Source organism: Erinaceus europaeus, chromosome 13 (assembly GCF_950295315.1).
Source record: "Erinaceus europaeus chromosome 13, mEriEur2.1, whole genome shotgun sequence".
Classification (NCBI taxonomy): Eukaryota; Metazoa; Chordata; class Mammalia; order Eulipotyphla; family Erinaceidae; genus Erinaceus; species Erinaceus europaeus.
This window is the reverse complement of record NC_080174.1, coordinates 81,732,222-81,758,257: the sequence shown is the minus strand read 5'-3', so window position 1 is coordinate 81,758,257 and position 26,036 is coordinate 81,732,222. Positions and strand designations below refer to the sequence as shown.

The 26,036-nt window shown below is 46.7% G+C and overlaps 1 protein-coding gene across 2 annotated transcripts in view; it reads left to right on the top strand.

Annotated features, from left to right (window-relative positions):
• The window catches only part of KANK4 (KN motif and ankyrin repeat domains 4), a 103,629-nt gene that overhangs the window by 63,043 nt on the left and 14,550 nt on the right, over positions 1–26,036 (top strand). For both annotated transcript variants that reach the window (XM_060206316.1, XM_060206317.1), the window contains exons 3-8: positions 3,491–5,380; positions 6,614–6,725; positions 11,332–11,550; positions 13,650–13,737; positions 22,639–22,858; positions 25,800–25,942. In XM_060206316.1, coding sequence (XP_060062299.1) covers positions 3,491–5,380; positions 6,614–6,725; positions 11,332–11,550; positions 13,650–13,737; positions 22,639–22,858; positions 25,800–25,942 — 2,672 coding nt within the window. The remainder of the gene's footprint in view (positions 1–3,490; positions 5,381–6,613; positions 6,726–11,331; positions 11,551–13,649; positions 13,738–22,638; positions 22,859–25,799; positions 25,943–26,036) is intronic.

The window sequence follows — 26,036 nt, the reverse complement described above, 5'->3', positions numbered from 1 at the left end:
GGAGATAGAAAGGGAGAGAGACAGAGAGACACCTGCAGCCCTACTTCACCATTTGTCAAGCTTTCCCCCTGCAGGTGGGAACCAGGGGCTTGAACCTGGATCCTTGTACACTGTAATGTGTGCTCTCAACCAGGTGAGCCACCACCTGGCCCCTCCATTTCTATCTTTTGTCCTCCATGTCCTTCTCTACCACACCTTAAATTCTGGTAACTTACAGTGCCCTAAAGTACTGTGGAAATCACACCTTCATGCCTTCGCATGCTGTCTGAAATCTGTCTGAATAATCCACTGCTGATAACAAACTATCTCTGAGTCCAGTAGATCAAAACAACTGGTACATGTGCTGTCAGGGATTGAACTCGGGACCTCATACTCGAGAGCTCAATGCTCTATCCACTGCACTGCCTCCCAGGCCATTTTCTCTTTCCCTCTCTGTCACCCTTCCCCCTCTCAATTTCTCTCTGTACTATTGAATAAAATAGGAAAGAGAGAGAAAGGAAGGAAGGAAGGAAAGGGAAGAAAGAGAAAGAGGGAGAAAGGGAGGGAGGGAAGGAAGTTACCACAGTGGTGGATTACTAGTGCTGTCACCGAGCCCCAGCAATAACCCTGGAGGAAAAAAAAAAAACATTTAGCCTGAAGAAGAGACTACCACTTGGAAAAAAGTCCTATGCATTCAAGTAGTCAAAGCACTGAACTATTCTTAGTATCCTTGGTTGGGAACAAGAAGTTCCATGGAGCAGTGACGTCTGAGAATTTGCTCCTCGAAGTGGTCTCAGAAAAAATTCTGAGCCCCACATCTCTCAGACGCTATGTACCAGTGCTCCTTTTAATTTTAACTGGTCCTTTCCCTTATCACCTTCTCTCCAGCCTGTGAAAAATGTGGCATTTCTCCCTTGACTTGAGTTTTTGTGTCGGGCTAGTGTCGCAAGAGGGAGAGATGACCCAGGAACTAAGCTCGTGGCAGCCAAGCAATACGAATCTTTATTCATTCCAGTGCCCCAGAGTCGGGCACTAGCACACCTGGTTAAGCCACGTGGCGCAAACCGCAATGGCCGCTTCAGCTTCTCTGTCTGCACGCCCACCCTCCCCCAGTTTGGGACACGGAAAAGACAAAACAAAACGGAAGTGGCTTGACAATACCATACATGGTTAGGAAAGGGATGGAGAAAGGCAAAGGGGGCCGGGAATGGTATGGACCTCCCCAGCAACTGTTGCTAGGGATTCAACTGGCAGGATTAGCAAAAAAAAAAGCAGAAGATTGATATGTAGATAATAAAGGGATAGGCCATAGTAGCAGGGAATGTAGGGTAGAGCAGGCTTAATGTCTTTTAAGGAATGCTGGGCTCCCTTGGGAAGGTGCAGGATGTTTTTGTGGGGGAGGGAAGACTTTCATGAGTCCCCCTTTTTGTTCAACCCCTCCATAGAGAAAGAGAATTGCCAGGATGAACTCACCTCTCGGGTCAAGCCCTGCCAGGCTCCACCACATCCCCACAACCTCCCTGCATTGACTTGAGTTTTTGAAAATGAAATGCAAGTTTGTGAAGCCTTAAGCAGCTTTCTAGTGGAAAAGAGAAGGGACCATGTCTGATGACATGTTGTAGTTCTCTCTGATCTCCATGTGCCTGGAGGCTCAGTTATCTGAGGAAGCTTAAATAATGGGAAGGTAGAACTCCTTGGTATTTCCAGCTACCCCTCGATTGAGTAACAGTGAGTTGAATAATGCAAGTTAAAAAAAAAAAGACGGGGGTCGGGTTGTAGCGCAGCAGGTTAAGCGCACATGGCGCAAAACTCGAGAACCAGCCTAAGGATCCCGGTTCAAGCCCCCAGCTCCCCACCTGCAGGGAAGTTGCTTCACAGGTGGTGAAGCAGGTCTTCAGGTGTCTATCTTTCTCTCCCCATCTCTGTCTTCCCCTCCTCTCTCCATTTCTCTCTGTCCTATCTGGCAACAACATCCATAACAACAATGATAATAACCATAACAACGATAAAAACAAGGGCAACAAAAAAGGAAAATAAATAAATATAATATTTTTTTCAAAAGATATTGAGATAATTGTGCAGCTCATCTTTCAGAATCTTCCATATTTGTAATTGCTCATTAGTTTCCCTGAGTTGGCAAATTCCTGGTTGCTTCAGTTCAGCAATTATAAGACTCAGACCCAGAAGATCAGCTGGCCGGCTGGTCTGCGGGCAGATTCCACAGTAGCAGCTGAGAGGACTGTGTGCAAATTGGGAGCGGTTCCTGCTACCCGTTTCCTTGCAGACATTGGTTAAGCATGCATTGATCGAGTGACATGGTTTCTCAGCACAGCTCAAAACACTCCGAGCATCTCTGCATAACTTAGAAGTCTCACATGAGATAGTGAAGTCAGAATCACATATATTGAGACTCATGCCCTATAACTTTTAAAAAATATATTATTATTATCTTTATTTATTGGATAGGGACAGCCAGCAATTGAGAGGAAAGGGGGAGGTAGAGAGGGAGACAGAGAGATCTCTGCAGCTCTGCTTCACCACTTGCAAAGCTTTCCCCCTCTGCAGGTAGGGGCCGGGGGTTTGAACCAGGGTCCTTGTGCATTGTAACATGTGCACTCAACCATGTGCTCCATCACCTGGCCCCTGCCCTATAATTTTTATTAACAGGTTTCTCATTTAAAAGAAAAATCTGTATTATGGGAGTCGGGCAGCAGCGCAGTGGCTTAAGTGCACATGGCACAAAGCACAAGGACTAGCGTAAGGATCCCGGTTTGAGCGCCCAGCTCCCCACCCTGCAGAGGGGCTGCTTCACAGGTGGTGAAGCAGGTCTACAGGTGTCTATCCTTCTCTCCCCCTTTCTATCTTCTTCTCTCTCCATTTCTCTCTGTCCTATCCAACAACAACGACATCAATAACAACAACAATAAAACAACAAGGGCAACAAAAGGGAATAAATAAAATAAATATTAAAAAGATAAAATATCCAGAGGTCCCAGGATCGATAACCAGAGCTGAGTGGTGCTCTAGGAAAAAGAAAAAAAAAGTCTACACTCAGATGTGGGCAATGGCTACCAACTAGACAGTGAAAATACAAAGCATTCTCATTACTACAAAATGATGGTCTTGCAGGTGGGGCTCTCTCACAGAGGAACAAAGGATGCATTAATAAGGCAGTCCCGGAGCCTGATGATGGCACACTTGGTTGAGCACAGACATCACCATATGCAAGGGCCTAGGTTCAAGCCCCCGGTCCCCACCTGCAGAGGAGAAGCTTCACAAGTAGTGATAAGTGCTGCAGGTGTTTCCCCTTCTCCCTCCCTCTTTATCCCCACCCCCATCCTATCTCAACTCCTCTCTGTCTCTATCCAATAAATAAGTAAATACTAAAAAAAAATAAATAAAATAAAAAACAGTTCTGGAGGGCTAGCCAATAGTTCAAATAGTGGATAGATAGTGCAAAAAAGTAAATAAATAAAAATAAAATAAAATAAATCTGTATTGTATCTTCCAGCCAAAGACCAATCATCTCTGGGAGCTGAAGAGAAAGACCCTCCCAAGAGCCATCTTTACTCTGTGGAGACCCCGTATGGCTTTCACTTAGACTTGGACTTCCTCAAGTACGTGGATGACATCGAGAAGGGAAACACCATCAAAAGGATTCCTATTCACAGAAGGGCCAGGCAGGCCAAATTCAGCACCTTGCCCCGAAATTTTAGCCTTCCAGACAGCGGGACTCGGCCCCATGCTGCTCTCCCTCACCAAACATGGTCCCCAGTGGTCCCCAGGAAGATGTTCTTCAGGACAGAGGGAACCCAGTCATTGCCACTTGGTGAGGCAGCCTTGGCCGGTGTGGGAGAAGTGAGCTACCACAGGAAGGCCCTATTGGCAGAGACTGCCAGGCAGTTAGAGGCTGCTGCTTCGGAAGATGCTGAGGTGGCCTCAGGGAGTGGGCGCCCCCAGCTTTTGAGAGCTTCCAGCATGCCAGCCGCACTGCTGCAAAACAGGGCCTGTGAAGACCCCAGCTTAAGCTCCAGTGCCCCCATCGCTCCCACTCTCCCTCTGCTTCAAGACACTGTCTGCAATGGCACCTTTGGCCCCGCAGAAGGGTTTGCAGGCTTTCACATCTCCACCCCACAGGCGTCCGTCCAGCTGAAAGTGAGAGAGTTTGGAGACATAGCGCCAGGCTTCCCAGAGCTGGTCCGGGAGGGGACTGAGCCTCTGAAGGGTAAAGAGGAGGTCTCCAATCACCTCTCTCTCCTGGGTCCCCCTGCATCAACCCAGAGGGCACTTGCTCTAGAGATGACCAATGATGGGCTTACGACCAGAGATGCAGAAGTAGTGGTCACTTCTGGATCCCCAACTCCAAGCCCCCCACCTCTCCCATCACCCATCCCTGACAGTGAGCTCCCCCTGGAAGAAATTGAGCTCAGCATCAGCGAGCTGCCTCCTCCACCACCTATCGATGTCGACATGAGAAGCATTGGCATCCGGGTCACGGAGGAAAGTCTGGGCCTTGTCAGCATGGACCCTGGCAGCATCTCCAGCCTGAAGCAACAGCTCTTAGATCTTGAGGGCGAGTTGTCCAAAAGAACTGAGGAACTGACTCAGGTCCAAACTACCCTCCAGCAGCAGGAAGAAGAAATCAAGACCAAGGGGCAAAGGATTCAAGAACTAGAGTGCACCATAGCTCAGCTGGCAGCAAAAGTTAGCCACCAGGACACCAAAGATGCTCAGGGCCAGACTGACACCATGGTCAACACGGACCCTGACCATGGAGCCTCGCCCAGGGAGTCATGTGACAAGAGCACTGCGGTGAACTTTCTGGGAAGCACAGGGTCTGAAAACTGGGGAGCTGGAGAAGAAAATGGTCTCCTAGGAGGGCGGGACAGTAGCAAAGAAGGGGGTCAAGGTCTGGTGGAACTCGTCCTGCCACTCCAGCCGCCACTGCCACAGGGACCCGAGATGATCCGCCCTTCTTCTTTCTATAGCTGCCTCTCTACTGAACTCAGGATCGAAGAAACGGGCTGTGAGCAGGAGGGAGACCCTCAACTGGGAACGGAGGGTCTGACCAAGGAAACAGAGGGTTCATCCTGGAGAAGTAACAGAAAAGACACCCCAGTGGGGAAGGAAGATGCCAGTTCAGAGATGCCAGGGAACGAGCACCCAGGAAGGCCTCCCAACTCCCCCGCAGATGCCACCATCGGGCAGTATGTTAAGAAGATCCAAGAGCTCCTGCAAGAGCAGTGGAGCTGCCTGGAGCATGGCTACCCTGAGCTGGCCAGTGCCATCAAGCAGCCGGCCTCCAAGCTCAGCAGCATCCAGAGCCAGCTGCTGAGCTCTGTCAACCTGCTGCTCTCTGCCTATTCAGCACAGGCTCCAGAACCCTCCTCCCCATCTATGGGTAAATGCATAGGGTCTCCTTCACACGGCAAGCGGGGGGGGGGGGGGGGGGGGGGGAAGGATTTAACTGAATATATACATTTTTTTTTTAAGTTTCAAGTACCTCTATCCCTACTCTTGTCCTTGCTCTGATGGTAAGGTCACCAGACAGAACTGAAGGCACAGAGGTACCAGCCACGGAAAAAAAAGTGGGAGCTATAAATTCAGCCTGAACCTCACTTTGGAGCAGAGCAGAGCAAGGCATCCACCCAGAGGGGGATCCCTGTTCCTCATTTGCATTGTCTGGGGTGAAGAAAGGCATCCCTGCCTACTCTCTATAACCTCAGCCTTCCCTGCCCCTCTCCCCACCCCCCATTGTCTCCTGGGCTCCTACATTCCTGTGATCCTGTCTGAGCCTCAGGCAGGAAAAATTTTCTCTAGCCTGTTTTTGGAAGAATGCTATATTGAAATCCAAAGGACTTCACAGGATCTCTCTCTCTCTCTCTCTCTCTCTCTCTCTCTCTCTGTGTGTATGTGTGTGGGTGTGTGTGCATGTGTATTTGAGAGAGAAGGACAGAGAGACTGATAGTCACCAGTGGACTGACTGATAGCACTTCCTCTTGTAACAGACCATATGTCCCTCTCTGCTGAGTGGAACCATTAATTCTGCTTTGCTCAGCAAACAGCATGTCAGTCAGCGTCCCACTTCAGATCACAAATTGGCTGCTTTCTCATTAGTTCAGTGCTGGTTCTAGTCTTGCCTGTTGGGAAATACCTCCTGAACCTTGGAGTACATCAAAAGACACGTACTCTTTTATGCCTGCCTTTCCTGCCCCACATCCTGTCACCCAGCCTGTGAGGGGGGAGTAACTGCTGTCACAGGTCCATGCTCACTCTGCTATTCACTGAACAAGTCTGAACCTCAGATTTTTCAGGTAGAAGACAGCGGCAACAGTGCCATCTACACCCCAAGACCCTCCTGAGAGGGTCCCTGGTAACTCTCCTTTGTCATCCCCACACATAGAGGGACATTGTAAACTAGGGTAGTTCTCTGGGCATTGACCAGAGAGCTGGACTCCTTCAAAATACTCGGTTTCTGTCATCTACTCCCTAGTGCCTTTCGACCACTCAACACACCTTCAGCCTATATTTCCCCTGCTCCTCATGTCCCCAAAACACGAGTCCCGGGTTTGCTGCATTCGGGAGGGGGGGCGTCCCCCAGATCTTCCTAACCTGTGCTGTTGTGTCTGCCTAGAGATCTCCCCGTCAACCAGCCTTAAATCCATAATGAAAAAGAAAGACTGTGGCTTCCGTGCAGGAGGTAATGGGACCAAAAAGAACCTTCAGTTTGTTGGGGTTAACGGTGGGTAAGCATCACTCTCGCAGCCCAGACTGCCCTCCATGCTGCCTCTCCCCCTATCCATCCTCCTGCTCTCTTTTCCTTGAGGAAGCATCTGCTTTTCATTCTCCTTGAGGGGAGTTTGTCGCAAAGACTCTTTGAAACTCTGTCTCGGGTTTGCATGTTTGGCATCTGGCCAGCTGTGGCATCAGAGCCAGGAATCCAGCTGGTTGTGGGAGTGGGGGGTGGGGGGATGTAGGCCTTTTAGGGAAGAATTTTTTTTTTTAACTGTTGTACTTAGGATTTTAGTGCTTACAATTTCCAGGTCACTAGTTTAGGTGTAGTCTATGTTTTTTGTTTTTTGGGGGAGTTTTGTAAGATTCCATTTAAGGGTGGAAGGTAGATAGCATAATGGTTATGCAAACAGACTCTCATGCCTGATGTTCCAGGTTCAAGTCCCTGTACCACCATAAGTCAGAGCTGAACAGTGCTATGGTGCAAAAGAGGGAGGGGGAGATTTTATTTATTTATTAATGAGAAAGATAAGAGGAGAGAGAGAAAGAATTACTCATCATTCTGGCACATGTGCTGCTAGGGGTTGAACTCAGGACCTCCTGCTTGAGAGTCCAATGATTTATGCACTGTGCCATCTCCCACACCACTAAGGAAGATATTTAATCTGAACCATAAATTTTAATCCAACTTTTAATTTCATGCCTTTAATTTTGTCTTCTTCCTTTTACTAATGTAATGCAAACTAAACCAGCATTTTTCAGATAAAGAAAGACAACCAATGTCTATTCCCTCAGGGTGTGAACCAAACCATGTCTGTGCCAAGAGAACAGACCCTTGGAGTTAGAACATTTCTCAGACCAGTCATTCAACGCACACATTAAATGCCAACAATGTGCTAGGTGGGGATAAAAGAAAAGGTCAAATCAATCACCTTTCACTCAGTTTAGGCACAGAAAAGATGAGACGAAGAGAGATGCTGAAATGCTGAGCTGAATTCTTTTTTTTTTTAATATTTATTTATTTATTCCCTTTTGTTGCCTTTGTTGTTTTATTGTTGTGGCTATTATTGTTGTTGTTACTGGATAGGACAGAGAGAAATGGATGGAGAGAGGAGGGGAAGACAGGGGAAAAGAAAGAGAGACACCTGCAGACCTGCTTCACCGCCTGTGAAGCGATTCCCCTGCAGATGGGGAGCCAGAGGTGCGAATCGGGATCCTTACATCAGTCCTTGGAGCTGAGTTGAATTCTTTTTTTTTTTTTTTAATTTTTTTATTATATTTATTTATTTATTGGATAGAGACAGCCAGAAGTCGAGAGGATGGGGGAGACAGAGAGGGAGAGAGACAGAGAGACACCTGTAGCCCTGCTTCACCACTTGCAAAGCTTTTCCCCTGCAGGTGGGGACGGGGGCTCGAACCTGGGTCCTTGTGCACTGTAACATGTGCACTCAACCAGGTGCGCCACCACCCAGGCCCTGAGTTGAATTCTAACAGAGAAGGGAGTCCCAAGGAAAAGTACCCAGCCCAGCTCAGCCCAGCCCAGGCTGCCTAGAATTCCTGCTGGCCTGATTTTGTTAAGAGTCAGGCCAGAGAAGATTCCAGATTCCAAAAAGGGTGACATCACCTATTGCAGGTTCTCTGAAGAGAACATCAGAAGTGTGGAAATGCAGTGTCTAGAGCCGCTGTTACCATCCCTTTTAATGTCAGATACTGTGGCCCAAGGAAAAACCATTTGTTTTGGTTTTCTCCAGTCTGGGTACAGAAAGGAGTTATCAGTCTAATCTTTTTTTTTTCTTTTTCTTCTTTCCTATTGTTGCCCTTGTTGTTTTTTATTGTCGTTCTAGTTATTGTTGTTGCTACTGATATCGTTGTCCTTAGATAGTACAGAGAGAAATGGAGAGAGGAGGGGAGGACAGAGAGGGGGAGAGAAAGATTGATATCTGCAGACCTGCTACCCCACCCGATGATAATTGATCGTCATTTTCACAAAGTATTAGAGACAGTCAGCTACGTTTTCTTTTGCAAGTTTATGTATTTCAATTCTCTGTATTCCACATATGAGTAAAACTCTCCAGTGGTGGTTTTTTTTGTTTGTTTGTTTTGTTTTTTTTTTTTGTTTTTTTTTTTTGCCTCTAGTGTTATCGATGGGACTTGGTGCCTGCACTATGAATCCACAGCTCCTGGAGGCTATTTTTCCCTTTTTTAACGTTGTTATTGTTGTTATTGCTATTGGGTAGGACAGAGAAAAATGGAGAGAGGAGGGGAAGACAGAGAGGGTGAGAGAAAGACAGACACCTGCAGACCTGCTTCACTGCCTGTGAAGAGACCCCCCTGCAGGTGGGGGCCCGGGGGCTCAAACCGGGATCCTTATGCCAGTCCTTGCACTTCACGTCATGTGCGCTTAACCCGCTGCACCACCGCCCAGCCCCCTCCAAGTGGTTTTCTTTCACCTCCTCGCTTACTTCACTAAGTATGTTAGTATTTTTTATTTTTCATTATCTATTTATTTATTTATTTTATAGAGACAGCCAGAAATCGAGAGGGTAGGTGGTGATAGGGAAAGAGACAGAGAGACACCTGTAGCCCTGCTTCACCACTTGCAAAGCTTTCCCTCTGCAGGTGGGGACTGGGGGCTCGAACCTGGGTCTTTATGCACTGTAACATGTGCGCTCACATGCACCAGATGCACCTCTCTTCACTAAGCATGTTATCACCTTGAATTTCATCCATTTTGTCCCGAACAATACAGTAAGAACTGTTGACTAAAAGTAACACTCCCTACCACTCTCTTAATCACCAAGGTAGCAAAAGGTAGTTCCAAGTATCATACAAGAAGACATATGTTTGGGTTTAAACAAGACAGCATGTGAACATACCAAGGAGCAGATGAGGTCAGCAAATTCAGGCTGCAGAGTGACTTTCCACAGGGGCCACTGTTCAGAGAGATTCAGGGGTTCCATAGAAGCTATGGACTCTGCTTCTCCTCCCACCCTATCTCTTCCCCTCCCAGCCTCTGTGTCTGTGGCCCAGAACCTCCCACATCTCCATCAGGGTTCTCCTGTATGACCTTCAGCTGAGAGATCAATATATCCTCCGGAGCTTTCCTCACTGGGCCCTGGCAAATACCACCTCAGCAGAGTCACTGGACATAAGGATCATTGCTAGGAAGAGAAGGACAAATTAAGTGACCTACACCCCCCAAATAGTTGTTTAGGCATCCTCAATGCCCACTGATCCCATGAGCCTCTGCTGGGAGTACTCACAGTTGGGATTAAGGGACATACACTCCCTTATCAAGTTTGAGCTAGACTAGAGCAGGGAGACAACCCAGGGTTCTCATAATTGACCAGAAGATTTGTCAGGCAATGCACAGAACTCAGGAGTGGGAGTAGGGAGGTGCTTGTGCAGATCTGAGCACCTCTTTGGACTGACTACTGGGATTCCAGAAACAAAAGGTTTTTGTGAGAACCGTGAACTGGCAGTCTGGATCATCCAGATCCATCAGCCAAGGAGGGGATGGGCTATTTTGTATATCTGTTACAAAACAAACAAACAAAAACAACTTTCATTTCTCCTCAAAGGGTCTTTGGAATTAGAGTCCAGGCTTTTCTGCCACATGTTTCTCTAACACTGAAGTTCCTAGGATGCTTTTTGCCCAGACCTGCAGGTATAGGGAATGAAGGGTATGGCTAGGAGGCTGAGAAGTGTTATCTAAAGTCTACTTTGTGAAGCCGGTGGTGGTGCACCTGGTTGAGTGCACATGTTACAGTGTGCAAGGACCTAGGATCGTGACCCCAGTTCCCACCTGCAGTGAAAAAACTTTGCAAGTGGTAAAGCAGAGTTGCAGGTATATCTCTCTCTCTCCCTCTCATTTTTCTTTTTTTTTTTTTTTAACCAGAGCACTGATCAGCTCTGGTTTATAGTGGTGTGGAGGCTTGAACCTAGGTCTTCAAAGCTTCATAAGCATCACTTTGTGTAACTGTGTTTTTTTTTTAAATTTATTTCCTTTTGTTGCCCTTGTTGTTTTTATTGTTGTAGTGATTATTGTTGTTGTTATTGATGTTGTCGTTGTTGGATAGGACAGAGAGAAATGAAGAGAGGAGGGGAAGACAGAGAGGGGGAGAGAAAGATAGACACCTGCAGACCTGCTTCACTACTTGTGAAGCAACTCCCCTACAGGTGGGGAGCCGGGGACTCCAACCGGGGATCCTTACAACAGTCCTTGCGCTTTGCGTCACCTGTGCTACTACCTGACTCCAACTTTGTGTAACTGTTATGCTATCTACCGCTGCCCATAATATTTATTTTTTGTTTAGTTCTTTATTTTATTTTAAACTTTATTTATTTTATTTGATAGGACATAGAGAAACTTAGAGGGAAGAGGATAGAAAGGTAGACAGAGAGACATCTGCAACCCTCCTTCACCACTTAGGAAGGTTCCCCCTGCAGGTGGGGGGGGGGACCAGGGACTCAAACCCAGGTCCTGCGCATTGTAATGTGAGCACTCAACCAGGTGCATCACCACCTGGTTCTCTCCCTCTCTTGATTTCTGCCTGTCTCTATAAATCCACCTTGTTCTCCATTCTGAAAACCAACGAATGACCTCTGCTTCATCCCCAGTTACGAAACCACCTCAAGTGAAGAGACCAGTGGTGAGGACAGCTCCTCTGAAGATTTGTCTGACAGTGAGGCTGAGAAGAAATGTGACGGCCCAGAGCACAGGCGAGTCAAGGATGCCAGGCCCAGCTTCCAGGCAGGGCAGGGCCTCGCCGAGGGATCCCACGGAATAGGCGGGGAAGGTGGGCCTGGGGAAGAACTCCCCCAACCCAAGGCCAGTCGGTGAGTCTGAACGGCGCAGGTGGGCGTACATAACCGTCTGAGCAAGGGCCAGTATGTTTGCTCACCCTTTCATTCAGTCTTTTTTTTTTTTATTTATTTTCCCTTTTGTTGCCCTTGTTGTTTTTTTATTGTTGTAGTTACTATTGTCATTGTTGTTGGATAGGACAGAGAAATGGAGAGAGGGGGAGAGAAAGACAGACACCTGCAGACCTGCTTCACCGCCTGTGAAGCAACCCCCCTGAAGGCAGGGAGCCGGGGGCTCAAACTGGGATCCTTACGCCGGTCCTTTTGCTTTGCACCACCTCTACTTAACCCACTGTGCTACTGCCTGACTCCCCAATTCAGTCATTTTTTAAAAATTACTTATTTGTGGGAGTATTTATTATGGGAGCTGTGACTCCAGCTTCTAGGAGATGCTCTCCTAGGCCTGGGTCTACATGTAAATCTCACACCAGCCTAGCACTGAAAATGTGAAGAACTCTACATGCATATCATAATACAGGGATCTTTTAACAATTCCACCAGACGAGACTTACTTTAATTCCCACTTTATAGATGTAGAGACAGAATTTTTGAGAAGTGAGTCCATGCAGTTCAATGTTTCATGCTACTTTCTCTTTTTTTTTTTTAATTTTTTTTTAAATTTGTTATTGGATAGAGACAGGAAGAAATTGAAAGAGAAGGGGTGATAGGGAGATAGAGAGGAAGAGAGACAGAGAGACACCTGCAGACCTGCTTCACCGCCTGTGAAGCGACTCCACTGCATGTGGGGACCCGGGGCTCGAACCAGGATCCTTTCACTTTGCGTCACATCCTTTGGCTTTGCGCCATGTGCGCTTAACCTGTTGCACTACAGCCTGATTCCCCATGCTACTTTTTCATTCATTCAGATTGATAGATAGATAGATAGATAGATAATAGTAATCTCTCAATACATGACAGAAGTGACAACAGTCAGTGCAGTTATCACCATTCCCCAACCTGCTTGTTGAGGCATGAGAAGCAGTGAACAGTCATTGATTGTCAAGCAGTTGGGTTGGACTGTTCCAACATGGCAGCTCCATATGGACTGATAAATGAATGGGACTTCCCAGTGACTCATGCAGTGAAAATGCCAACCCAGGGCCAGGGGGTACAGCACCTGGTAGAGTACACACGGTACAATGCACAATGACCTGATTCCCTAGCACTGTTCCCTACCTACAAGGGGGAAGCTTTGTGAGTGGTAAGGACAGGTGTCCTCCTCTCCTCCTCCTCCTCCTCCTCCTCCTCCTCCTCCTCCTCCTCCTCTTCCTCTTGCTGCTATTCTATTTCTTCTCCTCCTCCTCCCGGTCCTCCTCCTCTTTCTTCTTCCTCTTCCTTTTCCTCTTCTCCTCTTCCTTCCCTTCTCCTCCTCCTTTCTCTCTCTCTCTCTCTCTCTCTCTGTCTCTCTGCATCTCTCTTTCTCCCTCCCCCTCCCCCTCTCTCCCCTTTCTTGTCTTTTACCCTCTATAAGCAAAATCAAAAACTGGAAAGGAAGAAAATAACTGCCTGGAATCGTATAGTCATGTAGGCTGCAAGAACCCTGATGACAACAACATTAAATAAAACTGTTCTAAATACCAACTGAGGTCTCTCAACCCTGCTGCCTTCCTAGCAGAGGAAGAGTACTGATCATGGCCAGTGGCTGCGGTTTAATTGACAGTCATTCTATTGACTCTTTCGACATGCTTGGTGTCCTTCATGGAAGAATAACGTGATGGAATTTGCTAGCGTAGATTGAAGTCTGGATTTTTTCCAGTCACTCAGGCAGAAAACGTTTGGTCCCTTTCTTTCCCAGCTTGTCAGAAGTGGTTGTCAGGCCTGCGGCCCCCCAGACCACTTAGGCATTCCCTCCCCAAAATGGCAGAACAAAAAGGGCAATGTACTTTCCTCATTCTTCCAAGGAGTTCAGGAACCAAATCTTGTCCCACTCACTCCATCCTGAGGAGTACCTCTTACCCTAGAAAGCTGTCCACTTTGAGTGTTCAAGCTGCTGACAAGTGAAAATCGAGACAAGGAATAACCTTTCTATATCAACAAGGAATCTGATATCTACTTGTTTTGTTTTTTTCTTTTAGATACAAACCTTCTGAAGAATTTCTTAATGCATGCCAGGCACTGAGCCAGCATCTGCCAGACAAGGAGATCACCACTGACCAACACTTGGTACTCTGACTTTTTTTTTTCACTGTCCTGTAAAGATGTTCATACTGTTTAAGCTGCTAGTTTCTTTCTTTTGTTTTTTTAATAATTTATTTTATTTTAAAAAAGGAGACATTAACAAAACCGTAGGATAGGAGGGGTGCAACTCCACACAATTCCCAACACCAGATCTCTATATACCATCTCCTCCCCTGATAGCTTTCCTATTCTTTATCCCTCTGGGAGTATGGACTCAAGCTCGTTGTGGGATGCAGAAGGTGGAAGGTCTGGCTTCTGTAATTGCTTCTCCACTGAACATAGGCGTTGACTGGTCGATCCATACTCCCAGCCTGCCTCTCTCTTTCTCTAGTAGGGTGGGGTTCTGGGGAAAAGGAGCTCCAGGAGGGGTGGTGGGGTTGCCTGTCCAGGGAAGTCTGGCTGGCATCCTGCTGGCATCTGGAACCTGGTGGCTGACAAGAGAGTTAACATACAAAGCCAAACAAATCGTTGAACAATCATGAACCTAAAGGCTGAAATAGTGCAGGTGAAGTGTTGGGGGTTACTGCAGACTATTGTGTACTTTTGCTTTCAGGTATATATTTTGCCCTAGTTTATGGATACGTGTTATGGATACATATGCTCTATCTCAGGGGACCTGGTCTATATCTAGGTTTTGGGACTTTGTTAGGAAGTGAACCACCTGGAATGGAATTAGAGAATACTATGAAAGGAAAGATCTCACCCGAGTGATGAAGCTGAAGGGTTGTCATTCCACACCTGAAGTCTCCAGACACAGTGAAGTATGCTGAGGTGACACTTGTTGTGTTGAAGCTGCTAGTTTCAACTGACTGACTTTGCTCTCTTGCCTGAGGTGGCAGCGTGAGCATGCATGCAGGAGTCCCTTCCTTGGAGTTATTTTTGCATGTGCCTACACTTTGCTGCCAGAGGTGAAGGAGTAAACTGAGAAGCAGGCTGGTGCATGCTGCAGTTAGTACAGGTTATGAGGCTCTGCTCCCCAAGTGTCATCAGAGTTGCTCACGGTAGAGCCAAGAGTAGAGCAGAGAGAACATGTAAGTTGGTGGTCCAGGAGATGGCGCAGTGGATAAAGCACCAGACTGCCTCATAACCTGTCCTAAGTTCAATCCCCGGCAGCACATGTACCAGAGTGAGGTCTGGTTCTTTCTCCTCCTGTCTTTTTCATTAATGAATAAAATCTTTAAAAGGGGGGGGGGGAGTGCCGGAGGTAGTGCACATGGGTTAAGCGCACATGGTGCAAAGCACAAGGACCGGTGTAAGGATACCAGTTCGAGCCCTTGGGGAGTCGCTTCACAGATGGTGAAGCAGGTCTGCAGGTATCTATCTTTCTCTCCACCACTCTACCTTCCCCTCCTCTCTCAATTTCTTTTTGTCCTATCCAACAACAACAAGGGCAGTGGCAACAATAACAAGGGTAACGAAATGGGAAAAATGGCCTCCAGGAGCAGTGGATTCGTAGTGTAGGCACTGAGTCCCAGCAGTAACCCTGGAAAGCAGAAACAAACAAACAAAAAACATATAAGTTGGAATTTATTCCAGTCCCAGGAATAAATTTCTTTGAGATAACTGAGCATGTCCAGTTCAACACTCAAGGCCTCAGTTTCTTCACTGAAAAGTGAGGGTGGGGCAGGGAGAAAATTCACCTTGAAAACTTGCCTTACTGTGCCTGATACCCAGGGTATGAGCCCCAGCACCACAGAAGGAGCACTGTGGAGACAGTGGGCAATTAATGCATAACAGAGCAGTACTGTGCTGTCTTGCCTCTCTCTCTGTGCCTCTCTCCCCACCCCTCTCTCTCTTTAAAGAAATGTCATTATATTTTATTTATTATTAGATAGAGACAGAGAAAAATTGAGAAAGGAGGAGGAGGTAGAGAGGAAAAGAAAAACAAAACGGGGGCAGGTGGTGATGCACTTGGTTAAGCTCTCACATTACAATGCTTAAGGACCCAGGTTCAAGCCCCTGGTCCCCATCTGAAGGGAGGCAGCTTCACAGGTGGTGAAGCAGGGCTGTAGGTGTCTTTCTGTATCTTTCCCTCTCTATCTCCTCCTATCCTCTCAATTTCTCTTCTGTATATCTAATAACAAATAAATTTTTTAAAATATTTTTTAATTAAAAATAAGATCATACAGTTCATTTCCTTGTCATTATTTTGGCATAGCTGATTTGGGGAGTTACTTTTCCCAGCTCATCAAACAAACAATATAAGATGTAGATGCTGGTCTAAAACTCCAATTGCAGTAAACCAGGAGGCGGCATAGTAGATAAAGTGTGAGGCTTATATGCATAAGGTCCCGAGTTCAACCCCTGGTATCGCAAATGTCAGAGCAATGCTTTGGTTCTCTCTCTTAAATAAATGAACATCAGTAAATAAATCTTAATAAAATACCCCATTGCTAACTCTCAAATGAGTTACAGAAGTAAGTTATTTCTGGGGTCGGGCGGTAGCACAGTTGCTTAAGCACACTTGGCACAAAGCACAAGGACCAGCATAAAGATCCCGGTTCCAACCCCCAGCTCCCCACAGGGAGGTGAAGCAGGGGGGTCCCTTCACAGGAGGTGAAGCAGGTCTGCAGGTGTCTTATCTTTCTCTCCCCCTCTCCGTCTTCCCCTCCATCTTCCCCTCCTCTTCTCCATTTCTCTCTGTCCTATCCAACAACGACAACATCCATAACAACAACAATAATAACCACAACAGTAATGAAAAACAACAAGGGCAACAAAAGAGAAAATAAATAAATATTTTAAAAAATAATAAAGAAGTTACTTCTTAGCTCTTTTTTGTTTTTAGTTTCACGATTTGTCTCTTAATGTTAGAATCCTCCCAATTCGCCTAAAAATTCCATGTGTCAAAGAGAAAGTCTATAAAGTGTAGCAGCCATAGAAAATCTGACTGTTTCTACTATCAAAGCCATTTGTAGTTCACGGGATGCCTTGGAGGATACTGAGCAAAAGTGGTTTCAACCTAGAATATTTTTCCTTTTCTCTGTCACTGACATGACTTCACAAATCCAGAATGACTTTCAGAAAGGAACACAGAGACAGAGATACAGAGATAGAAAGAGGGAGGTAAAGAAATTACAACATGGGAGTCGGGCAGTAGCTCAGCGGCTTAAGCACAGGTGGCACAAAGCACAAGGACCGGCGTAAGGATCCTGGTTCGAGCCCCCGGCTCCCCACCTGCAGGGGAGTCGCTTCACAGGCGGTGAAGCAGGTTTGCAGGTGTCTGTCTTTCTCCCCCCCTCTCTGTCTTCCCCTCCTCTCTCCATTTCTTTCTGTCCTACCCAACAACGACGACATCAATAACAACAACAATAATAGCTACAACAATAAAACAACAAAGGCAACAAAAGGGAATAAATATTTTTTTAAAATAAAAAAGAAATGTAAAAAATTATAACATGGCGGCTGCGCAGTGGTGCACCCAGTTAAGCGCAGATAGTACTAAGTGTAAAGACCCATGCAAGGAGGGCTCAAGTCCCTGATTCACAAGTAGTGAATCAGTGCTGCAGGGCTCTCTCTCCCTCTCTCTACCCCTCCCTCTCTAGAGAGAGAGAGAGCCCTGCCCTCTCAATTTCTGTTTGTATCCAAAATAAATTCATTGAACTGATTAATCAAAAAAAAAAAAAAAGCCATTTGTACAAGGACTTCATCTTGTAAGCCAGAGGGCTAACTGTTCTTCCCCCTCCCCCTTCATTCTATAGACAAGATGAGGTTCAACATGGTACTTGACTTCCTTTTTTTTTTTTTTTTTGCCTCAAGAGTTATTGCTGGGACTTGGTGCCTGCCTGCAATACGATTCTACTGCTCCTGGAGGCCATTTTTCCATTTTGTTGCCCTTGTAGTTATTGTTGTTATTGCTGTTGTTGTTGGATAGGACAGAGAGAAATCGAGAGAGGAGGGCAGACAGAGGGAGAGAGAAAGACACCACTTGTGAAGTGACTTCCCTACAGGTGGGGATCCTTCTGCTGGTCCTTGTGCTTCGCACCATGTGCGCTTAACCCGCTGCGCTAGCGCGCGGCCCCCACATGGCTTTCATTTTTAAAAACTAATCGCATTAGGGCCTGGGTAGTGGTGCACTTGGTTGAGCACACACATTACCACGCACAAAGACCCAGGCCCCACCTGCAGGGAGGAAGCTTGACCACCAGTAAAGGGGAGTTGCAGCCGCCTCTCGTTCTCTCCCCTCCATTTCTCTCTGTCCTGTCAAATATAAAATTAAAAAAATAGTGGTCTGGGAAGTGGCGCAGTGGATAAAGCATCGGACTCTCGTGGTCTGGGAGGTGGCGCAGTAGTAAAGCTCTGCACTCTCAAGCATGAGGTCCCGAGTTCAATCCGGCAGCATATGTGCCAGAGTGATGTCTGGTTCTTTCTCTTTCCTCCTATCTTTCTCATAAATAAAATCTTTTAAAAAGAAGGGGGGAGGGGAGTCGGGAAGTAGCGCAGCGGGTTAAGCACAGGTGGGGCAATGCACAAGGACCGGCATAAGGATCCGGGTTCAAGCGCCCAGCTCCCCACCTGCAGGGGCGTCGCTTCACAGGTGGTGAAGCAGGTCTGCAGGTGTCTTTTTCTCCCCCTCTCTGTCTTCCCCTCCTCTCTCCATTTCTCTCTGTCCTATCCAACTACAACAACATCAATAACAACAACAGTAATAACTACAACAATAAAAAAACAAGGGCAACAAAAAGGAATAAATAAATTTTTTTTAAAAAAGCATTGGACTCTTAAGCATGAGGTCCTGAGTTCAATCCCCAGCAGCATATGTACCAGAGTGTCTGGTTCTCTCTCCTCCTATGTTTTTCATTAATAAATAAATAAAATCTTTAAAAAAATTTTTTTAAAGCATTAACAATTACATTTTATTTATTTATTTTTAACCAGAGCATTGCTCAGTTCTGGTTTATGGTGGTGCTGGGGATTGAACCAGGGGCCTCAGGGTTCTAGGCATGAAGGGGTTTTTTTGTTTGTTTTATTTTATTTTTTAATTTTGTTTATTTATTATTATTATTATTATTTTATTATTTTGCATAACCATCATGCTGTTCTCCCGCCCCAGTACATGAATTCTATGGTCACACAGCAAAGCGAGGATAAACCTGGCCACATTGGTTTAGTGTCTCCAAATTCAGAATCCTTTCCCAAATGAGTCCGAAATCATTTCTGGCAACCACACCCCCGTCGTTTCTCACTATTTACTTTAAGAACCCAAACAGGTTCTGTTTTAAACACGTAGGTCATGTCACACACAAAGCTGATACCATTTACACTGAAGGGCCTCACTCACAGCTGCAAAGGGCCTGTGACTTACAGATACAGATAGCTGGCCCCTGCTGTGGGTCATGTTAATGCCTTTCCAAAGCTTAAAAGCCAAAGATAATTCAAACACAGCTGTTTGGGTTTTATTTCAAGCCTAAATTATGTTGTTTTCTGAACTTCAGCAGGCATTTTTCTCACTAGTGAAATGTGGGAACTCTCTAGCTTTGCCTATTGCAAACACAGAGGAGTCCCAGCAGAGCCTTGGGGTAAGGTCAACATAGGTCACTCATCTGAGCAGCACCGAAGCGAGGGTCGCAGCTGGCCTGTGCAGAGAGGGGTTGTGGTCTTCAGTTACAGTGACTCAGGCTGTCGTGCAGCGAATGCTTTGTTGCCAGTCATTGTGTCCTTTCAATCCTTTTTTGTGGCATTTTTTAAAAAATATTTTATTTATTTATTCATTATTGAATAGAGACGGAGAGAAATTGAGAGAGGAGGGAGAGATGGAGAGAGAGAGAGAGAAAGATCCCTGCAGACTTGCTTCACCACTTGGTAGCTTTTCCCCTGCAGGTGGGGAACAGGGACTTGAACCCAGGCCCTTGTGCATTGTAATATGTGCACTTAACCACATGCACCACTGCCCCCCCATATATATATATATATATATATATATATATATATATATATATATACAATTTATTTACTTATTTATTGGATAGAGACAGAGAAGTTGAGAAGAAAGAGAGACAGGAAGAGAAAGAAGGAAAGAGAGAAAGGGAGGAAGGAAGAGGGCCAGGTGGCACTTCAACTGGTTGAGCGCACACATGACAGTGCACAAGGACCCAGGTTCAAGCTCCTGGTCCCCACCTGCAGGGGGAAAGCTTCACAAGTGCTGAAGCAGGGCTGCAGGGGTCTCTCTGTCTCTCTTCCTATCTCCCCCCTTAATTTGTCTCTATCCAATAATAAATAAGTAAATAAAACAAATAAAAAGAAAGAGAAAGAGAGATACCTGCAGTACTGCTCTACCACTCATGAAGCTTTTGCCGTGCGGGTGGGGACCAGGACTTGAACCCAGGTTCTCACACATGATAACATGTAGGCTCGACCAGATGCACCACCATCCTGCCCCCTCAATTCTCTTTTTTTTCTATTATTATTTTATTTGTTTATTAATGAGAAAGATAGGAGGAGAGAGAGAGAGACAGAACCAGACATCACTCTGGTACATGTGCTGCCAGGGATTGAACTTGGGATCTCACGCTTGAGAGTCCAATGCTTTACCCACTGCACCACCTCCCGGACCACTCTCAATTCTCCTTTCTACCTCACTTGGGAGGTTTATCCCACAGTCCCCAAATATGTTGCTGCATCCAAACCCCAGCATCTCTGAGTGCCACCTGGAAGTTGAAGAGAGAGAGGAATCCAAAGGGGGTCAGGCAGTTGCACAGCAGGTTAAGCGCACGTGGCACAAAGCGCAAGGACCGGCATAAGGATGCGGGTTCGAGCCCCAAGCTCCCTACCTGCGGGGGAGTCATTTCACGAGCAGTAAAGCAGGTCTGCAGGTGTCTATCTTTCCCTCCCCCTCTCTGTCTTCCCCTTCTCTCTCCATTTCTCTCTGTCCTATCCAACAATGACGACATCATCAACAACAATAATAATAACTACAACAAGGGCAACAAAAGGGAAAAAAATGGCCTCCAGGAGCAGGGGATTCATGGTGCAGGCACTTTCTTCTTCTAGCGTTTGCCCTTCTTCCGTAGCCAGTAAACAGCATCAGGTTGAGCCTGATGTAAAGTTTCGAGACCTCCTTTGAATCTGGAGAGGTGGCTATGTGGTTGACTATGTGGGTCATAGTCTGTCTGGAGCCGCAGGGGCAGTTCGGGTCGTCTCTGGCCCCCCAGCGATGGAACATAGCGGCGCACCGGCCATGGCCTGTTCGATAGCGATTGAGGAGGGCCCGATCATAACGTGCTAGGTCAAAGCCGGGTTGACGCTTGCAGGGGTCTGTGATGAGGTGTTTGTTCTTGACCTCAGCTGACTGCCAACTCTATTTCCAAGAGACTGGAACAGAGAAGTTCAGTGTAGGCGTAGGGGACCAGATTGGGTGACGAGACGTCAAGCGTTGGACAGGGTGGGCGAAGATATCCGCGTATATTGGCAGGTCCGGTGGGGCGTAGACGTGGGAAATGAACTTAGATGATGCCGCATCCCGACGAATATCTGGCGGGGCGATGTTGCTAAGAACTGGCAGCCATGGAACCGGGGTGGAACGGATGGTTCCAGAAATTATCCTCATGGAGGAATATAATTTGGAATCGACCAAGTGGACATGGGGGCTACGGAACCATACTGGGGCACAGTATTCTGCAGTGGAATAGCATAATGCCAGAGAGGATGATCGTAGTGTGGAAGCGCTCGCGCCCCATGAGGAGCTGGCCAGTCTTGCAATGATGTTATTCCTCGCGCCCACCTTTGCTGCAGTTTTTATGAGATGTTTGTGAAATGACAGAGTGCGATCGAGAGTAACGCCAAGATAGACTGGCTGGGCTTCATGCCGGATTCTCGTATCGCCAAGCTGCACATTAAGCTCACGCGAGGCCGAGGCATGGTGTAGATGGAAAACAGATGATACCGTTTTTGCAGTGCTAGGGATTAGTCGCCATTTTTTACAGTAATCAGATATCAGAGACATGTTTTTTGTGAGTGTTTCCTCGAGGATGTCGAACTTGGATGCCTGAGTTGCACAGCAGATGTCATCGGCGTAGATGAACTTCCTTGAAGAAGTTCTGGGAGGTCATTGATGTAAATATTAAATAGCGTAGGAGCCAGAACAGAGCCCTGGGGGAGGCCACTTGAGACAATTCTCCATCTGCTAGACTTGTCACCCAGATGCACCCGGAATCTTCTGTTTTGGAGAAGAAACGATATAGTGTTGGCCACCCATGGAGGCAGGCATCTTGAGATCTTGACTAGGAGACCACGGTGCCAGACCGTGTCATAGGCTACTGTGAGATCAACAAAGACAGCACCCGTCTTTAAATTCTTCTGGAATCCATTTTCAATGTAAGTTGAGAGGGCCAGGGCTTGTTCGCAGGTAGATCTTCCTGGGCGGAAACCAGCTTGGGCGGGTGATAGGAATTTCTCTGTAAGAGGAGAAATACGTGACAGAAGCAGCCTCTCAAGGACTTTGTAACACATGGAGAGGAGAGAAATTGGTCTATAGCTGGCAGCCAGTGTTGGGTCTTTCTTTGGTTTCAAAACTGCTATTACCTTCGCACGACGCCAAACTTTGGGCATAGACTCAGATTCCAAGATGTGGGACAGGAATGAAGCGAGCCACTTCTTTGCCGCGGGACCCAGGTTAAGAATGAGTTCTGGGGTGATGTTATCATAGCCAGCAGCTGTTCCCGGTTTAACCCTCTTCAAAGCGTCTTCCAGTTCAGACAGTGTAAAGGGAGAGAGTGCAGGCACTGAGCCCCAGCAATAACCCTGGAGGCAAAAAAAGAAAGAAAGAAAGAAAGGAATCCATAGCTGATTTTTTTCCCAGTGAAAACTAATGCCCCCTGGACCACCCCGGACCAGATAACCTCTTAGGAAACTGTTGTTGTTGTTGTTGCTTTTGTCTTGGTGTCCCAGAGACAGAGCTTGAACACCGTCAGTCAAGAGTGGTTTCGCGTCTCCAGCCGGAAATCATCCAGTCCAGCGCTGGTGGCTGCCTACCTCCACAGAGTTCAGCCTCACTCCCCACACTTCCTGAAGCTGCTTGTCAATTTAGCAGATGGCAATGGGAACACGGCCCTTCACTACAGTGTGTCACACTCCAACTTCTCCATCGTGAAACTGCTGCTGGAGACAGGTCAGGTGTGGCCGCCTCGGTGGGGGCCTGGAGATAGCACAGTGGTGGGGAGCTGGACAGTGGCACACCCAGCTAAGCACTACACATATCACCATGCGTAAGGATCTGAGTTTGAGCCCCCACTGCCTGCAGGGAGGACACTTCACAAGTGGTGAAGTAGGTCTACAGCTGTGTCTATCTTTCTCTCTCCCCTTCCCTCTCAATTTCTGTCCTGTCAAGTAAAAATAAAATAGAAAGGAAAAAAAAAAATGAGAAAACTGGCCACCAGAGTTGTGAATTCTTAGTGCTGGCACCAAGCCCCAGAGATAACCTTGGTGACAATGAGAGAGAGGGAAAGGGAGAGAGAGAGAGAGAGAAAGAAAGATAGCATATAGCATAGTGATTATATGCAAAAGCTTTCATGCTTGAGATTCTGAAGTCCCAGGTTCAGTTCCCTGGCACCACCAAAAGCCTGAATTTTTTTTTTTTTTTTTAATGATTATGTAACCTGTTCTGGTGCTCTGGACTAAAGCTGGCAAAGAGCCCTTGTATTCAGTCTCAGTTCCAGAGCTCTATCAGCTGCTTCTAAGAAAGGTCACATTTTATGACCTTCATAAAAACTTTGCATAAGGATCCCGTTTCCAGCCCCCCGGCTTCCCACCTGCAGGGGAGTCACTTCACAAGTGGTGAAGCAGGTCTGCAGGTATCTATCTTCCCCTCCTCTCTTCATTTCTCTGTGTCCTATCCAACAACAATGACAGCAATAACAACAACACTAACAACAACAACAGTGATAAACAACAAGGGCAACAAAAGGGGAAAAAATAGCCTACAGGAGCAGTGGATTCGTGGTGCAGGCATCGAGCCCCAGCGATAACCCTGGAGGCAAAACAAACAAACAAAAACTTTCTAACAAGCACCACTGCTCTTGACTCAGTTTGATTCACTCACCCTCCATCAGGTAGATTTTTGTGAATTACCTGGGAGGTCCATACTGCTGATTGCTGTGTATGCACAAGATATGCCAGGTGTTACTTAGCTTCCCAACTGGCCATAACGGTCAGGGAGGAAACTGCTGGTAAATGACCACATTGACTTTTCTGCATCCTGTTTTTATTAAGGTCCATTTCTGAAAAATGGTTTGGGGTAGATGGAGGAAAAGTCAAACAAATGTTGGGGTGTTTGCCCTTTGTAAATCTTCCCAGCTGACACTGTCCAGTAAACCAGATTGGTGCCAACAAATAGCTAAATCTTCCTGGGCAGTAACAAGGATATTTTAAAAAAAAATGCCATTTTGAGTAGCAATCCTAACAGCTCTATTGAATGTTGATTATTCATGAGTTACTCTCCTCAGGGATATAAATATATAAGCTCATTATTTAAAAAAAAAAATTTATTTATAAAATGGAAACACTGACAAAACCATAGGATAAGAGGGGTACAACTCCACACAACTCCCACCACCAGAACTCCGTATCCCATCCTCTGCCCTGATAGCTTTCCTATTCTTTATCCCTCTGGGAGTATGGATCCAAGGTCATTGTGGGATGCAGAAGGTGGAAGGTCTGGCTTCTGTAATTGCTTCCCCACTGAACATGGACGTTGACAGGTCGATCCATACTCCCAGCCTGCCACTCTCTTTCCCTAGTGGGGCAGAGCTCTGGGGAAGCAGGGCTCCAGGACACATTGGTGGGGTTGTCTGTCCAAGGAAATCCGGTTGGCATCATGTTAGCATCTGGAACCTGGTGGATGAAAAACTCATTAAATGTTACTAGAACCCTGAGAGGTAGGCACTGATATTGTCCCCATTTTATAAAGGAAGGAAAGCTAAGTGACTTGATGTACCAAGATCACTAGGCCCACAAACAGACATAAGAGAGACCCAACATGCACAGATGTCGCTGCATTGTGGCTGGGTAAATGACAGCTTGTGGCCGGGCAGTGGTGCACCTAGTTAAGCGCGTGTGTTCCAGAGCTCAAGGACTCGGGTTCGAGTTCCCTTCCCCACCTTCAGTGAGGAAGCTTCGTGAGTGGTGAAGCAGTGTTGCAGCTGTCTGTCTGTCTGTCTTTCTCTATCTCTTTATTTTATTTTATTTATTTGAGAGACACCTACCTGCAGACCTACTTTGCCACTCATGAAGCTTTTCCCCTCTGTAGGTGGGGGTGGGGGTTCAAACCCGGGCCCTTGCACATTGTAACCTGTGCATCTAACCCGGTACACCACCGCCCGCCCACCTCACCCCCATTTCTATCGTATAAGATAAAAGCTAAAATATTAAAACAAAAAACAACCCAAAAAAATTAAGTGATGGGGAAGTCGGGCAGTAGCACAGCAGGTTGAGCACACGTGGCACAAAGCTCAAGGACCGGCATAAGGATCCGGGTTCGAGGCCCCGGCTCCCCCACCTGCAGGGGCGTCGCTTCACAGGCGGTGAAGCAGGTCTGCAGGTGTCTAGCTTTCTCTCTCCTTCTCTTTTTTCCCTTCCTCTCTCCATTTCTCTCTGTCCTATCCAACAATAACAACATGAATAACAGCAACAAGGGCAATAAAAGGGAATGAATAAATAAATAAATATTGGAAAAATTATAAAAAATTAAGTGATGGATTCTAGAATCAGACAGCCCACTTCCCCTTCACTGATGTAGCTTCACTGGCCTTCAGTGGCCTCATCTGTAGAATGGGAATAATATTCCACCTGTGAGGATGAAATCACAGTCTTCGGTCCGCTTGGCAATCTCTGATCCCACTGTGGCTTTTGTCATTGGGTATCCTCAGAAAGTCTTGAAAAGAAATGTAGCCAGTTTCAAAGGCTGCAAGAAATTTTCCACCACTGTGGAACTGTCTGTCCTGTGCCATCACTCATGAGCTGACAGGCAGCAAGCAGCCTTCTGTACAGACGAGAGCACGTTCCCGCCTGGACCCTTGGGAGCTCGTCCAGTGCTCTCACTGCTGCTCTTGTAGGTGTCTGCAACGTGGATCTTCAGAACAAAGCCGGCTACACCGCGGTGATGATCACTCCACTGGCTTCTGCAGAGACCGACGAGGACATGGCTGTCGTATGGAGACTCTTAAGAGAAGGGAATGTGAACATCCAGGCTACTCAGGTAGGAGGCGTGAACATACTCTTCGCTGTGATACATGTGTACATCTCTTGGTTTTATTCTGTTAGTGGATGAAAAAAATCCACATAGAGGGGCC